The sequence below is a fragment of the Mesocricetus auratus genome, unplaced genomic scaffold (genome assembly GCF_017639785.1).
Source record: "Mesocricetus auratus isolate SY011 unplaced genomic scaffold, BCM_Maur_2.0 Super-Scaffold_100018, whole genome shotgun sequence".
Classification (NCBI taxonomy): domain Eukaryota; kingdom Metazoa; phylum Chordata; class Mammalia; order Rodentia; family Cricetidae; genus Mesocricetus; species Mesocricetus auratus.
This window is the reverse complement of record NW_024429199.1, coordinates 30,778,156-30,796,211: the sequence shown is the minus strand read 5'-3', so window position 1 is coordinate 30,796,211 and position 18,056 is coordinate 30,778,156. Positions and strand designations below refer to the sequence as shown.

Genomic DNA, 18,056 nt, shown 5'->3' with positions numbered 1-18,056 from the left:
GCATGCTTAGTGGTGCTTTCTACTAACTAGATTGTTCTGATAGTAAAGCATACCTCTAAGTGATGTGAACTTGTTGTATGCTGTATCTCAAGAAAATAGAGTTAAAAATACATCATCTGCGGAAAAGAGTTTCTAGATTTGGGATGGGGGTGGTGGTCAGAGGACGAGAGAACAGAGTGGACAGCAGTTCTTCCATTGATTTCATCCTTTATCCCTGGCTGGCTTGCTAAATTCAGCGTTTCAGGACTGGGGACTTGCCAGCTCAGAGCATCAATCCTCAGAGGCTCACAAACTTCCTGCGTGGGCATCTCCTGCTCGGAGACGGTTGAGGATGGATGTATATGGGGACGCAGAATGAACAAAAAGGCCTCAGCTCCCCTTCGGTTCCACACAGCAGTACGGCAGGAACGGTAGAGAGAAGAGCAAAGCTGTGGGGTGAACACAAAAGACACCGCGCTAGCTAGTGCCAGCGTTTCAGCGGCCACCGGCGGCTGGGCAGCTCCCGGATGACTTCCGTTCCTGGAGCGGACCAGTGGGGCAGGTAGGGTTCTTGGTCCCACAGGGGCTGACCTCGGTTTTCCTGCTTGCTACTGGGGGGGGGGGGGGGGATATAAGCCTTAAAGACGAGTAAAGCCTCAACCGCTTGCTTTTTGTTTGAGTTTAAATCGCAAACCTGCAGTAGTGAAGGGAACCTCTCCTAGGGAGAAGCTCCGGAGTGCATCGCTCAGACTTCTTTGCGGGACCAGTGCTGTGGCTCAGACCCAGGAGCCACAAAACTTGCCAGGATTAGAGGCAAATCAGTTAAACCCAAGTCGTGCTCTTCATTGCACTTTTCAAGACATTCGAGTTCACGAAAACTCCTGCGGGTTCCTTGGGAAAAGAGTTCATGCCCCCCAGGTCTCTTTCCAACCTGTCCTTGCCCATGGAGGCGAACGAGAGCGAGTCGGTTCCTGAGGTGTGGGAAAAAAGATTTCCTGCCCCGCTCGGATGGGACCACCGCGGAGTTGGTGATCCGCTGTGTGATCCCATCTCTCTACCTAATCATCATTTCCGTGGGCTTGCTGGGCAACATCATGCTGGTGAAGATATTCCTCACTAACAGCGCTATGAGGAGCGTCCCCAACATCTTCATCTCTAATCTGGCGGCTGGGGACCTGCTGCTGCTGCTGACCTGCGTTCCAGTGGACGCCTCCCGCTACTTTTTTGATGAGTGGGTGTTCGGCAAGCTGGGCTGCAAGCTCATCCCCGCCATCCAGCTCACCTCCGTGGGGGTTTCTGTGTTCACGCTCACCGCCCTCAGCGCGGACAGGTAAGAGTACAGGTAGCAAGGGGAGAAACTGGAAAAGTGCTGGACAGGGCAGGGGGCTAGGATTATTGGGAACTGGAATGCACCAGCCAAGGAAAAAGGATGTTAGGGGATGGAGATGGGGAAAGGCAAGTGTATGTATATAATGGAAGCCTAGTAACTCGAGTTAAAACATAATGAAAAGTGATGTTTAAAAACATATGCAAACTATTTAAATAAGAGTTAAAATTGCACTAATTTTAAACTTGCACACTCTAGTGCCCGCATTTTCCCACACACTTTGGCAACCTTGCTATGCACTTCACAGAAGATCTATGATATAAACAAGTTAAAGTTCAATTGTCGTCTGGGATTTTATTTTTTTATTTTTATTTTTCCTCCGTGTGTCTAAACTTGAGCAAGCTGCTTCCGGATTCAGTAAAGGGGCATATTCTGGTATGTTAGAACACTTAAGTTTAACTTGAGGAAACTGCATAGTTTAGCCATGCACCACTTACATTGTGAAGTAAATATCGCTTGTCTAATGAAAACAATTAGAACTAAAAGTGTGCTTCAAAAATATACTCTCACATTTTCTTGTTTGAAAAATCTTAAGTTCTTCTAGTTCTTGTTGAAATAAAGAGATTTCTCCCCAGATAATGTTAAATTTTAATATCTTAAAACAATGCTATGGGCACAGCCTTCGTTATCAATCTCCTTTCACATACTCTAGCAGTGTGAACTATCCATTGTTCTACTTGGCAGATCAACTGGTTCAACATTGTCATTTTCCATGTGTGGCTTCTGAAGCTCAGAGAATGTAAGTTCACTGCTGGGAGGAAAATCCAGGCTTCCTGAAAGGAGGCTTGGACTGTTATCCTGGGCTGCCTATACCACTCTTTCGGGGCTTTTATGCAGGAGGGAATTCTGGGAGGTTGCCTGGGGGCAAAGTTTATCATTGGCATCATTATTGGAGCTGTGGCCTCATTCTCTTGGGAAGGAAAGACTGATTGAAGTTATTTTGCTAAACAATTCAACTTGGTTATAAAAATTCACTCTCCTGACTAATTTGCATATTAAATTATTAATGAGTCTGGATCTGAGTTTCTGGGGGCTGGCTATACTGCCCTTATACTAATTTGGAATTAAAGAGTTAATATTTATTGGAAATAGTGGAGAGTCTTTATGATGCTGTTGTTAGCTAAGCAGATACTTAGTCTATCTATGTAGCATACTACTTATGAACCTTATTTTGTCTTCTTGGCAACAGTTCTATTATATTATTTAAGTTTCATTTGAACTTCAGAGCTAAAATATGATGTTTGAGCTTGGCTGCACTTCTTCAGGAGAAATATTTTAGTCAGATTTTTAAAGAAATAAACTTAATTAGAACAAAACACAATGATTAACTATCACAATAGGTGAACTTGACACCAAGCATTCATTTTTAAATCATGGCTTGGTAGCAAGACTCAGAGCTTGAGTTTATTTCACACAAGTTTTTCAATTTATTGTCATGGAAACAAGTAATTTTCCCTCACCAGAGGGAGAAGACTGAAGAGCCTCATGAATTTAGGACTTCTTGGGGGTATCATGTGCATATGCATACCGTGGCAATTGTGGTGCATGCTTCTTTTGGAGTTCCCTGGCTGTTTTCAATTTGGTTCAATTAACCAAGCTTAAATAAAAATGTTAATAACACATTAGAGGTATAAAAGGGAGGAAAACAAGAGTAGGGAAAATGAAAGGTGAAAAATGTAGGATGACCCCCACACTTTCACAAAAGGTAATTAATTTTTATGGGAGCTTTCATGTTGTCATTGCAAAAGAAAAGTTGCCTTTTATATTAAGAACCCAGCTGTGATGTTTACAGAGCCATAGTGACAGAATGAACTGCTATCTCTGCAATTTATTGTATCTATATTAAATAGTGTGTTATATTTGACTACAGTAAATTATGTCTTTTCCTCAGTTGCTTTCAATCACTGCTAGATCTCTTCCATTTTCCCTTTCATTAGAAGTAGCATCACTGACTTAAAATGCACTGTTTGATTCCTGAGTATTAACACTGTTTCCACAATTCAGTTATAGCTCTGTGATTATTTGTTTCCTTGTGACACACATGGTAAAATGTGAATGTTCCAGGCTGGATTTTGTGGCAGCTGGGTCCTCATTGCAGCCCTTATAGATACATACTTTTCCTGCAGAAGGATGACAAAATATCACAAAACGTATGCTCCTAAGGTAGTGTTTACCTAATATGAGAATCAGAGAAGGCATCTGATTCTCTAAGTACCAGATATTTGTTGATCCCAGAAATTCATTGTGAATGTGCACCCACTACTCTGGAATGATGCCCACTGCTAGTTGCTTCTAAACACATGACCTATGTGCAGACTTGAAAAGTATGAGTAAAGGCAGAATCTCTTAATTCACATCCTAGAGGCTCTGTCAGTCAATCTTTGGAGAAACCCAATTTGTCTTCTTTGCCCTGTCCCCAATTCTTTAGGTGATTCTGAAGCTTGATACACATTGAACATTAGTAGACAGTCTCCATTGTACACCACCATTCCTGTCTCAACTCACTGTTCAGCAGTTCTACTCACCACAATTGGTTTTAATTAAGAATGTCTTTAATACTTAGTAGGCCCGTCTCCATTTGCTGAGAACACACTGTAGCTCTGAATAGTATACTGTGTACTAGCGGAGCAACAATGAGCAACAGTCTGGTTCACACCCAGACTCCTTGTTTGCATCCTTCCTGCATAACAAAGTTCAATAAGAAAGAAGATGGTAATTTAACTAGACATACTTAAAGAAACAGATTTTTTTGACATGTTCTGATGATTTTTTGCAAGAAGTAAAAATGATCTGATTTTCTATTTATTTTATATTATGATTAAATTCAATTTTATATTTACATTAAACTTATACTGCATGCAGAAATCATCAATGAGATTCAAGTTGATGAAGCAATCTATTCATTGATGCTTAATATATGGATGGTGATTGTACTTCTCTGTCTGTCTTTTGATTGATTATTCTTTAATTCAATTAGGAAAATCTCTCTGAGACTATTTGTAAGGGAAAATGTATCATTTTACACATATCTGCTATGCTACTGAGTTTAATTAAATAGGTTTTATGCTGAGGGACATCTTTCTCATGGTTTATGTAAATGTTTGAAAAAAGCATGATAATACATGCCCACTTTAGTATGCATGATGACTTTACTTATTGCTTTATATTCTTCCAAAGATATACCTACAGCATTAATATTCTTTCAGAGTTGGGTCTGTGGCTCAGTGGTAGAGTGCTTGCCTTGAATGTGTGATGCCCTGGGTTAATTAACTAGTACTTTCTCCTCCCCCACAAAACAAAAAAAAATGCTCATTTGCATTTGTAAGCTATGTTACAGTACTGACAACTTTTATAATCTGCTGTTTTTCAAGTGTGATTCTTTGTTTATAGGATTTGCACTATTGTCTTTTCATTTAGATACTTCCTGGTATATAGCCCTCTTGTCTTGCAGAAGGTCACAAGAATCATCCCCGTTGAAAAGGTCTTAATCATCTTTGCCCTACTCTAGAGCTAGGTTCATCTTCTTAAATGCAATTTGGCCTATTACTAGTAGTCTTATCACAATGAACAGTTTACACATTTTATAGCCATTTAAGGAGAACAGTGCATATTACAACCTGAAGGTCTGTGTCCTCCTAAAATTCATAAATTGAAATATTTTTCCACTAAACAATGGTGACAGGTAGTGGAAACTTTGGGAGATGATTAGGTCTTTGGAGTAGGGTCATTATGAAAACAGCTTCAGAAGACTCTGCTAGTCATCTGTAAGTGAAGGCACTTACTGGAGCACTCTATGGGTAGAAAGAAAATCTTTTGGGGAACAAACTTGCACACTGTCTTGGAAAGTAAAGGGTAGTAGCTATTGGAGAAAGCAAGTGGGACTTTCAGCTGAGCAGGCTGTTTCAGACCTATAATGAACTAGATGCTCTTGTCCAGGTAGTTGAGGCAGCTGACAATGGAGGTAGTGGTTTTCCTGGTAACAGAAATCAGCCTTAAGAGGTTCCTGAGAAATTCTGAGGTTAGGCTTCTTTTTATTCAATAAAATCCTTCTGTTTATACAGTCAGCGGCCTTCTGTTTGGAACACTGTAACCAGCACTGCCAATGGGGTTGGGGGGGTGTTGGGGAGCTGCTTTGAACCTAACATATGCTATCTAGAAAGGGCACTCTCATCAGGCATTGAATCTGTCAGAATCTTCATCCTTGACTTACTACTCTTCAGGATTGTAAAATAACCTTCTGGAGTTCACAAATCACCCAGTCTAGGGGATCTTAATTTATTATTTCAAATTACCTAAGACTATGTCTCTGCAAGAGTGTGCAGCAGATGGTGTGGAGAGGGGCATTTTCCTTTTATTTATTTATTTTAAATATCAGGGATATTCAGAATATCCCCTGTGGTTCCTGGTTACCTAAAAGAAGGCTCACTGTGGAACTTTATTAACTGTTTTATCCATTGTCCTCCATTAAAAAATGCAATCAACAGATCTATCTATCTGTCTGTCTGTCTGACTGTCTGTCTATCTTTGGTAAGTTGCCTGTATCATGAGTCTGATAATCATTATAAGCCACTAAGTACATAATTTTGGGAAGGAGATGTTTTTATCCTTACTTCAGAGTGAAAATAAAAAGACCTTAAGTGACTTTTATAAATGATATCATAGACAATGATGAATTTGTCTGACTGTAATCACTTTTTATTATATTTTGCTATTTATCTCATATATATATATTTAACTTCAAACCATTTAAAGACAAATACAGCTTGCTTACATACAGTTTGGCTTGTTTGAAGTATCACTGCTTCATGTAAAGTGTGGCATTGGTCATGAGAAGTTAAGGATTAAGGTACTGGTCTCAAAACATGAGTCCTCTATTACCTGCCACAACTACACATACTCACTAATATCCAAGAGGTGAGAGGATAGGCTCTTGTGTACTCTAACAAAATAAAATTGGTCTATACAAACAGAATACTCTTCTATTTTCAGTTCTTTCAATTGGATTGTGGATAAAAATTCCACCCTGAATTCCTATCTAGGGTTTATTGATTAGGAAAATGTTAAGGGAAAATGTTCAAAGTCCCAAACTCTGAAGCTATGAGAATAGAATCAAAGTAGACTTTAACTACATTGCTTTGCAGACCTTTGATAACTCAGTTATTTTCCTTAGATAGCAAGCATAATGATGGATTGGAAATGAATGCATTTAAATAAGAAAATCTAATAGCTGATCAAACTCAATGAGAAATGATACATGTACTACTGTACATCAATTGGAGATAAAATTATTGTGAAAGAGTCAATCACCATTTCTTAGGACACTCCACTTTAAAATATTTCCCTCTCTTTCCTTGAGCTCTGTGCCAATAAGCCTTGGAATGAATTGGAGACACTGAAATGACAGGGAGTTTGTGTTTTTCATATGTTAGGAAACAGCCAGAGAAAGAAGTGTTGGTATCTATACTGTCAGTGAGACTTAGTTCCCTCTTCCCTCCCTCCCCTTCTGTCTTTTCTTTTTCTTTCTTCTTTCTCTCTCTCTCTCTTCCTTCCTTCCTTTCTCTCTTTTCTTTCATTTATCTCCATTCCCTTCTTCCCTCCCTCCCTCCTTTCTTCCTAGAGAGTAAGAGTAACTTGAGCCTCTTTTCCTAGGTACAGAGCTATCGTGAATCCCATGGACATGCAGACTTCTGGCGTGGTGCTGTGGACCAGTGTGAAGGCTGTGGGCATCTGGGTGGTCTCTGTGTTGTTGGCAGTCCCTGAAGCTGTGTTTTCAGAAGTAGCACAAATTGGTAGCTTGGATAACAGTAGTTTCACAGCATGCATACCCTACCCGCAAACGGATGAGTTGCACCCCAAGATTCACTCAGTGCTTATTTTTCTTGTTTATTTCCTCATACCACTTGTTATTATCAGCATTTATTATTACCACATTGCTAAGACTTTAATTAAAAGTGCACACAATCTTCCAGGAGAATCCAATGAACATACCAAAAAGCAGGTAAGCTGGATCTCTCTCTCTCTCTCTCTCTCTCTCTCTCTCTCTCTCTCTCTCTCTCTCTCTCTCTCTCTCTCTCTCTCTCTCTCTCTCTCTCTCTCTCTCTCTCTCTCTGTGTGTGTGTGTGTGTGTGTGTGTGTTTGGGTTTTCACTTGCCTTAACTGATAGGATCTTGGGTAATTTCTTACATGTGGCTGTGTCACATATAAATGGGATCTACCTGAATCCCATTTATTGGGTATCAGAGCCTCTGACAAGAACTGGAATGTCATCAGTAGAAAATAAAGTTTTTGTGCTTGGTGGAAGTTATGTTGGTAAAGAGACTACTTATCAGTGTGAGGACTGAGTTCAGATCCCCTGAAACCAAGCACACACATGTGTACACATGAATGGATAATAAATAAAAAATTATGTTTTTTTAAATTCCATGAAAATATTTGTACAAAGATGAAGATCCGTCTGTAAAGTCCAGATTTTAAGTGTAAATTGATTATGATCTTTTCTTGGTATCCCTGTAAAGGCGACCAGAAATGTGAAGAAGGATATCTCTATAAAGAGGATAGGGCAGTGCCTAGGGCTGGGCCGGGGACATGAATGGGTACCAGAAGGAGAGGCTCTAGGAAATGCAGAGCAGCAGAGAGAATGAATGTAATACCAAAGGTGGTTGGGACTATTGGTCTATTACAACTGTGCAACCTTACCCAACATTAGTCGAAAGTTGATCACATGTAGATTAGCTACAATTTTTTTTTGTTAAAGAGCATGCAATAATAATTTCAGTTAAAGTTATTTGTGTGAAAGAATGTTTTTGTGTAGAAGTTCCCAGTTGTGTGTTTCTATATTCCTAGAGAAAAAAACACTAATGGGCCAGAACTTCCATAATTACAAATGTTACAGGGATGTGATGACTGCTTTTTGGGAATATGAGTGCAAATAAACTAAATCTGAGATTGCTAGTGTTAGTAGTGATTCTAGATGGAGAGAGACCTTTGAGTCACTCACCAATCAGCAGCAGGAGCTGTCAGAGGTTTCCGTGGTGCAGTGTAGCCTTCATTAATTAATGAATATCAACATGAAGAGTAGACATTCATTTTAAAGATTCAGATAGTGAACTGATGTTTCAGATAAATGAATCAATTCTTATCTAAGTATCTGGAATCATGCAAGCAAGACATTTATGCATCAGGTCCTTTAATTTACATAGCTAGACACTTTACTGGGAGTTCTAAAATCCAAATTTTATCATATTGTATGTTTGAGTTTTGGTTTTTGATTTCCTTTAAGTTGAATTCTTCCAATATCCACAACTTTTTTTTTAAAATACTGTTGGTTTTGCCTTATTTTTGTAAATTTCCCCTTGGAGACTTTATAAGCTCTGATTGGGTAACTGAGTCTTGAAATTTTCTAAGACATCATCTCAAAGCCCAACTTTCTTGAACTTGAGTCTCCGGTTTTGGACTGCCATGGAAGTTCTATACCCATGCTGTGTCGTCTAGGGAGGACATATTGAGTACTATAAATTTTATATTGATACTTCTTGAATTGCCTAACTTAGGACACAAAGATGCATCATTAGTACAACTGCATTCTATTTCCTTGTCAGCTATGTTTCCCTTTGACTTATGGTTATATTTGCTGTTTTTTATAGATGGAGACCCGGAAACGATTGGCTAAGATTGTGCTCGTCTTCGTGGCCTGCTTTGTCTTCTGCTGGTTTCCCAACCACATCCTCTACTTGTACAGGTCTTTCAACTACAAGGAGATTGACCCTTCTCTGGGTCACATGATTGTCACCTTAGTGGCCCGGGTTCTGAGTTTCACCAATTCCTGTGTCAATCCTTTTGCTCTTTACCTGCTCAGCGAAAGCTTCAGAAAGCATTTCAACAGCCAGCTCTGCTGCAGGAGGAAGTCCTACCCAGAGAGGTCAACCAGCTACCTTCTCAGCTCTTCAGCAGTGAGAATGACGTCTCTGAAGAGCAACACAAAGAACACGGTGACCAGTTCTGTCCTGCTAAACGGACACAGCAAGAAGCAGGAAATAGCGCTGTGATTGGAGGCCATTCAAGTCACTCTTGGAAAAATCCCTTACAAACTTTGCTATTATTATTGAGCAACGTAAAACTCAATAATTTCCACATTCATACTGTCCCCTAGCTAATTCATCAGGGGACTTCACGACTGATTCAAGAACAAGACAAATATTTTTCTCCGAATAGAGTTTTACATTACACCATGCACATCTACACTAAACACATATAACTGACATACACCTCCTGCTAACATTGATTTACAAATTCCCCAGGATTTCAGACATTGCAACAAGCAACTGTGCCATACTTACTTCAAATTCCTTTTATCCTAAATAGTAGAGAGCATTTCCATAATCAGTTAAATTTGGTGAGAGATGATATTTAAACACCTATTATTTGAAATACAAATTACATCATTCTGATGAGTAGATTTTGTTTATAACTAGTATATGTATATGGTGAGTAGATTTTGTTTATAACTAGTATATATATGTATGTATATATTAATTTGAAAAAACAAGTGGAGCTTAATCATAATTCATCAGCATTTATGGTTCTTTATATAATTATAATTTATAGAAATGTTTGTACATTCTCTATATAGTATTGGAAGGTATGACAACATTTTTATGAATTGTAAGTTGATATATGAATGTGTATATGTAGAACAGGTATCATATGCTCCAAATTCCAATAATATGACTCAGATGTTTGCATGGCCATTTTTGTAAACACTTACATTCTTGACAATTTGGCTGCTTCTGTGTAGGTAATAAGATTTATATAATTCTGGTGAGTTCTCATTTGCTCTTGCATCTGCCAACTGACAAATGTATGAGATCTCAGGCACTTTCCTCTGCATGATATCAGTTTTCTCTGAATAAACATCTTGAGATTTTTCAGCAAAATATAAACATTGTCTTTATTAAATCCCAAAGGCTATCCCTTTCTTCAGCCCATATATCTAATTCTTGAGTTTCTTCATGCCAAGTTGAATTCTAAATACATTAAGGTAACTTTGCTGGCACGTAAAGCTTCTCTTTAAATATTCCTAGCCCACACTACTGAAGATATTAAGCAATCATTTGGACACAGCAATTCAAAAATAAATTAGGGCAGATTACCTATAGCATACAATAATAGGATGATAATGAACACTAATCAAGTGTTTGTTGTGTTCTAGTTTATTAGCAGAGCTTTATATATAATTTTAAATTTTTTCTTCTGTATAAACTTTTAAATGAATAAAAGAAGGATCCAATTCTCTAGGTTATGAAGATGCTCAAATTATGGGACATATTTTTTAAAAAAAAATAACACAATTTCACAAATCTAACAAAAACCTCAATACATTGCCAGAAACCTGGTCTTTAGCCTTCATTAACTACATGGAAAAATCACATGTGAAGTACGTCTGGTTTTCTTTATTTTATAGGTTGAGAAATTGAGGCTCGGCTATACTCAGTGACTGAGGGAACATCATTCTATCATGTGAACAACTTGGAATATAAAACCCGTTACAACATCACAAAGTGTATATGCACTACTCCTCCACTTCCATTCAGTAGTGGATTTCTACAACTGATATCAAACTTCAGGCAATCTGCAGATGTATTCATCATGAAATCACACAGTGTGTACAAGGTTTATATTACTTTTGAGCATCTTAAAAATAACTTGAGGTCCATTCACTGCAATTTGTAGAATCATGGCCCAAGAATTAAGAATTCTTGGTCAACGCAGAATATTTCTCATAAAGAATGTTAAGGAGATAATAGACACATAGGAAAGATTGTAAGACTCATCTACATATGTCTTATATTATTCTTTTAGTTTCACATACACAGAAATGGATAAAATATTATAAAACAGATGTATATATTTTATAATGTATTTATATTATCTTAAAACTAAAAGGACATGAACATACATAAACTATGTACTCCTAATAAATTAAAGTTCAAGAGAATACACTTTTGTGTAACAATCAGGTATTTTGCAAGGATGAAAAAACGTTTTTGTGAAATGATTAAAAAATTCCCTAAACATTTTATTAAAATATTTTTCTGTAAATATGCCAATGTCATAATGATGACCATGCAAATTTCTATGTTCTTTTTTCAGAAAGTATATTAACAATGGGCACAGTTCTGAACATATTATCAAAGACTGACTGCATTTAAGTTTCATACAAATTTATTTTTATTTTATATGTATGAGGTTTTTGTCTGCATACATGTATGTGCACTGTGTGTGTGCTTGGTGCCGGTAGAGGTCAGAAGAATGCACTGAGTTCCCTAGAACTGTAGTTACAGATGTTTGTGAGCCACAAGTGGGTGCTGGGAACCAACACTGAGTTCAGTACAAGAGAAACAAGAGATTTTTTTCCAGCTCTTCAAAAATTCTTTTTTTTACGGAGGGGAGCTTAGACATGGACAGTTACTACACTAGTAAATATTTTATAATATATAATTAAAACATATTCATTTTGATTAAAGTGATATTAGTTGTTATATTTATATCAAAGGGTTGCTAAACAAAGCAATAATTTTGATTGCATGCATACAGCCACACTTGAACACATGACATTGTAACCATAATCAAAGCTAGAGTTGAAACTTTTTCACTTGTTAGATTTTTGTGTTTAGTGTATATGTACTTGTTGATGGTCCCTAACTTATGATAATTATACATGCTTTTTCTACTCTATGATAGTGTACAGTTGATGTGCATTATGTAGAAAACATTCCTTAAGATTTGATTTTTTTCTGAATTGGAGGTATCACCCTCTGTCATGATGTTGGGCAATGGCAGGAAACTACAGGTTCTTACATAACATTTGATCATAGGGGTAAAAGACATTAATCTACAGTGTATTATACTGAATAAATCATATGTGATAATAAACTTTTTATGAGGTGAATATTAATTTTTTGCCAAACTTTAGGCTAATGAAGGTATTCTCAAGATGTTTAATATAGCCAAGGCTAAACTATGATGTTTGAGAGGGGAGATGTATCAAATGCATTTTTGCAGGGACAGGGCCTAGCTATATAGTATTAGTTGTCTTAAAGCACTCTATTCAGTCCAGTTTGGCTTTGACCTCACAAAGATTTGCCTGGCTCTGCCTTTTGAGTGCTGGTGTTAAATAAATAAATAGCCATGACTGGCCTTAAATGCACTGTTGATTTGATATTTTCAATATACAATGGGTTTGCCACAGATTGTAGGCAAAGGAGCATCTGGACTTGTTCCTGGGTATTTGAATATTTCTTAGCTCTTTCTATGGTTGAATGTGCTTTCAACATTCTTGTGTTAGAAATTTAATCCCAGTTCAACAGTGTTAAGAGGCATAATCTTTTAAGAGGTTAGTATGGAATGAGGGTTCTGTTTTATAGGATGCATTAATGTCTTAATCATTAGAACGAGCTCATCACACAAGAATGGCATCTTTATAAAGGATGTCATCTTCCTTCCCTCTTCATTGCTCACATGCTCTGATTTGTGACATTTCCTCCTGTTAATGATGCAGCAAGAGCATCTCCAGGTGTTGCCATGGATCTGAAACATGCTTGTTTTGAAACTTGCCTGTTCTGGAACTGTGAACCGCTTAACTACTATTATTTACAAGTTAAGAACCTATCCAGTAAAGACAGTTCTTATTATCAAATGATAATAAAGTAAATTGGTCCCAAATTTACCTATGAAGTGCACAGAACAATAGTAAACTAAGTGAAGGGTGCAAAGCAGTGAGAAGTCGACTAAATATTTTTACTTTTAATGAGCATATGGAATATGTCTTATTATTAAAATGTCCTTCTTAAAATAGGAGATGTGAATGAAATAAAAACATTAACCTTTCATATGCTCGAGACTAGGTCCTAACCTCATTAATATCTCCTGTATGTAAGATGGATTAGTGACATCACAAAGATTAAATATGTGATAAGGTTGTCAGGCAACACCTGGCATAACAGTAAATATTCATTGAAATGCTGTCTAGCATACTTTAAAATTGATTCCTATCATCTAGTGGAATGATAATACAATTTTTAAATGTTTTGTATGACAGCTACTAATGTGTGGCTTATGAGCATAACTATGTCAGCCTCAGTAAGGCAGCGGGATTCCAATTTCCATCCAATGCATAAGAGGTTTGGATGTTAATGGAAGGCAGAACATACAAGGAAGGGTTTATCATGAAGCTCTTACTGGTTTCTAAATTCTTACAGAATCATTCACTATTTAAGGATGTTTTAATCAATGTAGGCCTGAACATACTATGATAAACCCATTAGATGAAGTCATCTAATGACATCATAGCTGTCATTGATAGTATAACTACATAACCTGCAATGATGACATCACCAGATGCCATATTTCTAGGACTATATTGTTGTTTCTACGCAATGCATGAATGCATCTATGGTTAAGACCTCCAGGGACCTTGAATTCAGTTAATTCTTTGAGAGGATTGAGTATGTTAGTTTCCTCCTTGAAATGTGGAGGTTGTGTTGTAAGGACAAAGAGAATGGCCCTTTGTGTTTAGCTTGATCTCTAGTGGTATCTTGTTCCGCATTCTCAGAAAAAGGAAAAGAGCTTAAATGATAAGTCACCTTCCTGAATACATTTACAAACTGATATGTTGTGTGTAAAAATGTGGGACTGTAATTTTGCCCCCAAATTCCTTTACCAATTTTGTGTGTGCTACATAAAAACCTGGGAGGGGAATAAAACTCAGTGAATCCTTGAAAACACAGTACATATTTCATTTGCTTATTAGAGCATATGCTAAATATTGATTAAATCCCATGAAACTCTGGAATAATTAATAGAGTTTGAACAAGTGTAATCTCCATGTACTCATATTTTATTTTTAGCTTCATTGCTCAGTCAGGAAATAGCTCTATGTTTCTAAGAAAGAAACTATCTCAATTACAAGACAGCTCTTAAAATAGAATATTCATAAGGATTTCAACTTCAAATAATTTAACATTGCAGCATGTTTTCCTCTGCCTTGCTCAAACAGTAGGGAAAGCTGTCACAAAATATGGTCCAGCTTCTGGGTGGAACATTATCTGTTTAAAGTTATAAAGGAACAAGAGAAAACAAGCAAAAGAAGTGTGTTTGTGACTTTGGCACTAGTGACCATTGGAGAAAACCTTGCTTATTAACATAAGCAATGATTACAGCATTCCATGTCATTTCACTCTTTAAATGATTTTGCCAAGTTGTTTTATTGTCCATATGTTGCATCTTAGCAGGTGTCTGAACAGGAAATTTCCTTTTATCCCTAACTCAGTGTTGATTTGTAGCAAGTAATTTGAAATCATATACAGAAAAACTTAATGAAGACTTTATTTCTTAGAAATATTCTCTGGGGGTAATAAATTGATAATAATTAGCCCTTATGCCTCATGGTGGAAGAATTATATAAATTAAAGCCATTTGGGAATTTTATAATTTATTTACTGGTATTCAACAAAACTATTTGAAATGAGAAACCTATAATGATTTGAGTTATCTCAAATATCAAGTCAGAAAAACAAGTTATAAAGATTATCCAATCTGAGCTGGGTGGTGGTAGTGCATGTCTTTAATCCCAGCACTTGGGAGGCAGAGGCAGGAGGATCTCTGTAGGTTTGACGTCAGCCTTGTCTACAGAGTGAGTTCTAGGGCAGGCTCCAAAACTTAAAAATTTTAATTGTCTCCTTGGTGTTAGGAATTTTTTCCTAGTGTATAATATTCTGTTGCTTCATTTTAGGCACAATATGCAAGCAAATTCACAACTGTTTGACCCATCATATTCATTGTTATTGTCTTGGAGAAAGATTTTTTTTTCTCCACGTATCTCAGGTTAGTCTCTAACACCCAGTTGTACAGTACCTGCCTCCCATGATGAAGTTGCACACATGCTGGGCCAAGTCAGACCTAGAATAAGACAACCTTCACTCTTTTCTGATGTTAACTTAAGTGTGTGTCTGTAAAAGGGAGCCCTTTCTTTTATTTCTCAAGACTGTCTCTTGTGAGAGTGAAGAAATAAAGAAAAAAACTCTCGCAGGTCATTTTCATCTAGCCTTCTATCTTCACTAGACCTATTTATCACCCCAAATTTGTGGTCTTATTGCATGGAGTTTCTACAGGACAAAGCACATCAATGTTGACCAAACAATGATGATATCTTATACTTAATAAAATTTAATGTCAGACTGAATTCAGCATGTTCTTATCACTCAGTTAAAAGCACAGTTTTTGCTTGTCTGTTTAATCAAACTCATCTCTGGAAATCAGCGAGGCCCATATAAAAGTGATGCTAGAATTCAGGTGTGTTTGATCTGTCTGTTTTACTTTTGTATTTCAGCCTAAGCTATAATAAGCTTTCCAGAGTGTTTAGAAATTAGAGCCTTGTTTGCTTGTCTGGCATCTTGCCAAACTCAGCACTAATGAATGCAGTGTGTTAAATTCAATGGCTCAGAATATTTCTTTGAACAGGACAAGAGTTTACATTTCATTTCAGGAGAATTTATGATTAGAGAAGTGAAGATAAATGTTTACACCTTTGTAGTGCTTATAATAGCTTAATTCTTTATTTGATTTTTTAACTTCAACTTTAGAATACCATAGTGACTTATTTTTAACTAACATGATTATTTAATAAAATCAGTGTGGAAAACTCACACATGTGAATTCAAAAAGTCATTGTTCTAAAATCCTCTTAAAACATTTTGTGGTATCAACGGGAGGGAATTTCTGTTTAAATTAGTTCATAATTATATCCTTTCTTAGTTAGGGTTTTTATTTAGTTAGGGTGAAGAGACACCATGACCACGGCAACTCTTATAAAGAAAACATTTAATTGGGGTGACTCTCTTACAGTTTCAGAGGTTTAGTGCATTATCATCAAGATGGGCAGTAAGGCAGCATGCAGGCAGACATGTGCTAGCTACATCTTGACCAAAAGGCAGCAGTACCTCAACTGAAAGTCACTTGGAGGGAATCTTGAGCAAAAGAGACCTCAAAGCCTTCCTTCTCAGTGATGTACTTCCTCCAACAAGCTCACATATCTTAATAGTGCCATTCCCTTTGAGGGCCATTCTTGCAAACCACCATAGGTTCCTTACAAATATCCTTAGCTTTTTAAAATCTAAGTATCACCATCAATGTAATTTCCTGATAAGATAATTGTTGGTCAAACTTAAATTCTGCTAAATATTCATAAAATCTTTTCTTTTTCTACCGGTAATCATTGAACAAATGACGTTATAGTTACAGTGGACATGATTTCATTACCCTTAAGTGGTGCCATTTTTAAAAAAATTCAAAACATAATGAATGTTTCTCATTTATAGGAAAACAGAAAGGTTTTTAAAGTTCAAACACTTAGATTTATGTCTTAATTCAGTGGTGATTTTGCAAGTTAGTGGAATGCTATCATAGGATTTTTTAAAATACAAATTCTATATTTTTGGTTGTGAGCCTAGCCTAAATTCAAAAATTTAAAGGAAATGAACTATTTTCTGGATAGATATCACTTACCAAAATTAAATCAAGAACAGATAAGCAATCTACACAGACCCATAACACCTAATGAAATAGAAGCAGTCATCAAAAGTCTCCCAACCAAAACCTGCCCAGGCCCAGATGGCCTCAGTGCAGAATTCTACCAGAAATTTAAAGAAGAGCTAATTCTAATACTCTTCAAAGTGCTCCACACAATAGAAGCAAGAGGTTTGTTGCCAAACTCTTTTTACGAGGCTACAATTACCTTGGTACCCAAGCCACACAAAGACACAACTAAGAAAGAGAACTACAGACCAATATCCCTCATGAATATTGATGCAAAAATTCTCAAAAAAATACTAGTAAATCAGATCCAAGAACATATCAGAAAAATCATCCATAATGATCAAGAAGGCTTCATCCCAGGGATGAAGAGATGGTTCAACATACAAAAGTCTATCAATGTAATTCACCATGTAAACAAACTGCAAAAGAAAAATCATAAGATCATCTCACTTGTTGCTGAAAAAGCCTTTGACAAAATCCAACACTTCTTCATGATAAAGGTTCTGGAGAGATCAGGGATAACAGGAATATACCTGAACATGATAAAAGCAATATACAGTAACCCAACAGCTAACATCAAACTAACTGCACAATTCCTCTAAAATCAGGAACAAGAAAAGGCTGTCCACTCTCTCCATATCTCTTCAATATTGTACTTGAAGTTCTAGCTAAAGCAATGAGACAACAAAAGGAGATCAAAGGGACATAAACTGGAAAGGAAGAATTCAAACTTTCACTATTTGCAGATGATATAATAGTTTACATAAGTGACCCGAAAAACTCTACATGGAAACTCCTACACTGGATAAACATCTTAAGCAAAGTGGCAAGATACAAGATTAACTCAAAAAAAAATTAGTAGTCCTATTAGTTACAGACAATAAAGGGGCTGAGAAAGAAATCAGAGAAACATCACCCTTTACAATTGCCACAGACAACATAAATTATGCTAACCAAACAAGTGAAAGACCTGTACAGCAAGAACTTTGAGTCTTTAAAGAAAAAATTAAAGAAGCTACCAGAAAATGGAAACACCTCTCATGATCTTGTATTCATAGGATCAACATAGTGAAAATGGCAATCTTGCTAAAAGTAACAT

At 36.8% G+C, this 18,056-nt stretch overlaps 1 protein-coding gene across 1 annotated transcript; it reads left to right on the top strand.

Annotated features, from left to right (window-relative positions):
• The first annotated feature begins 581 nt into the window (after window positions 1–581).
• On the top strand, window positions 582–10,299 carry Nmbr (neuromedin B receptor). The gene is given in 4 exon segments (XM_005065854.4): window positions 582–964; window positions 966–1,309; window positions 7,016–7,364; window positions 9,010–10,299. Coding segments are annotated over 4 exon segments (1,173 nt in total). The 5' UTR covers window positions 582–886; the 3' UTR covers window positions 9,412–10,299.
• The last annotated feature ends 7,757 nt before the right edge of the window (window positions 10,300–18,056 follow it).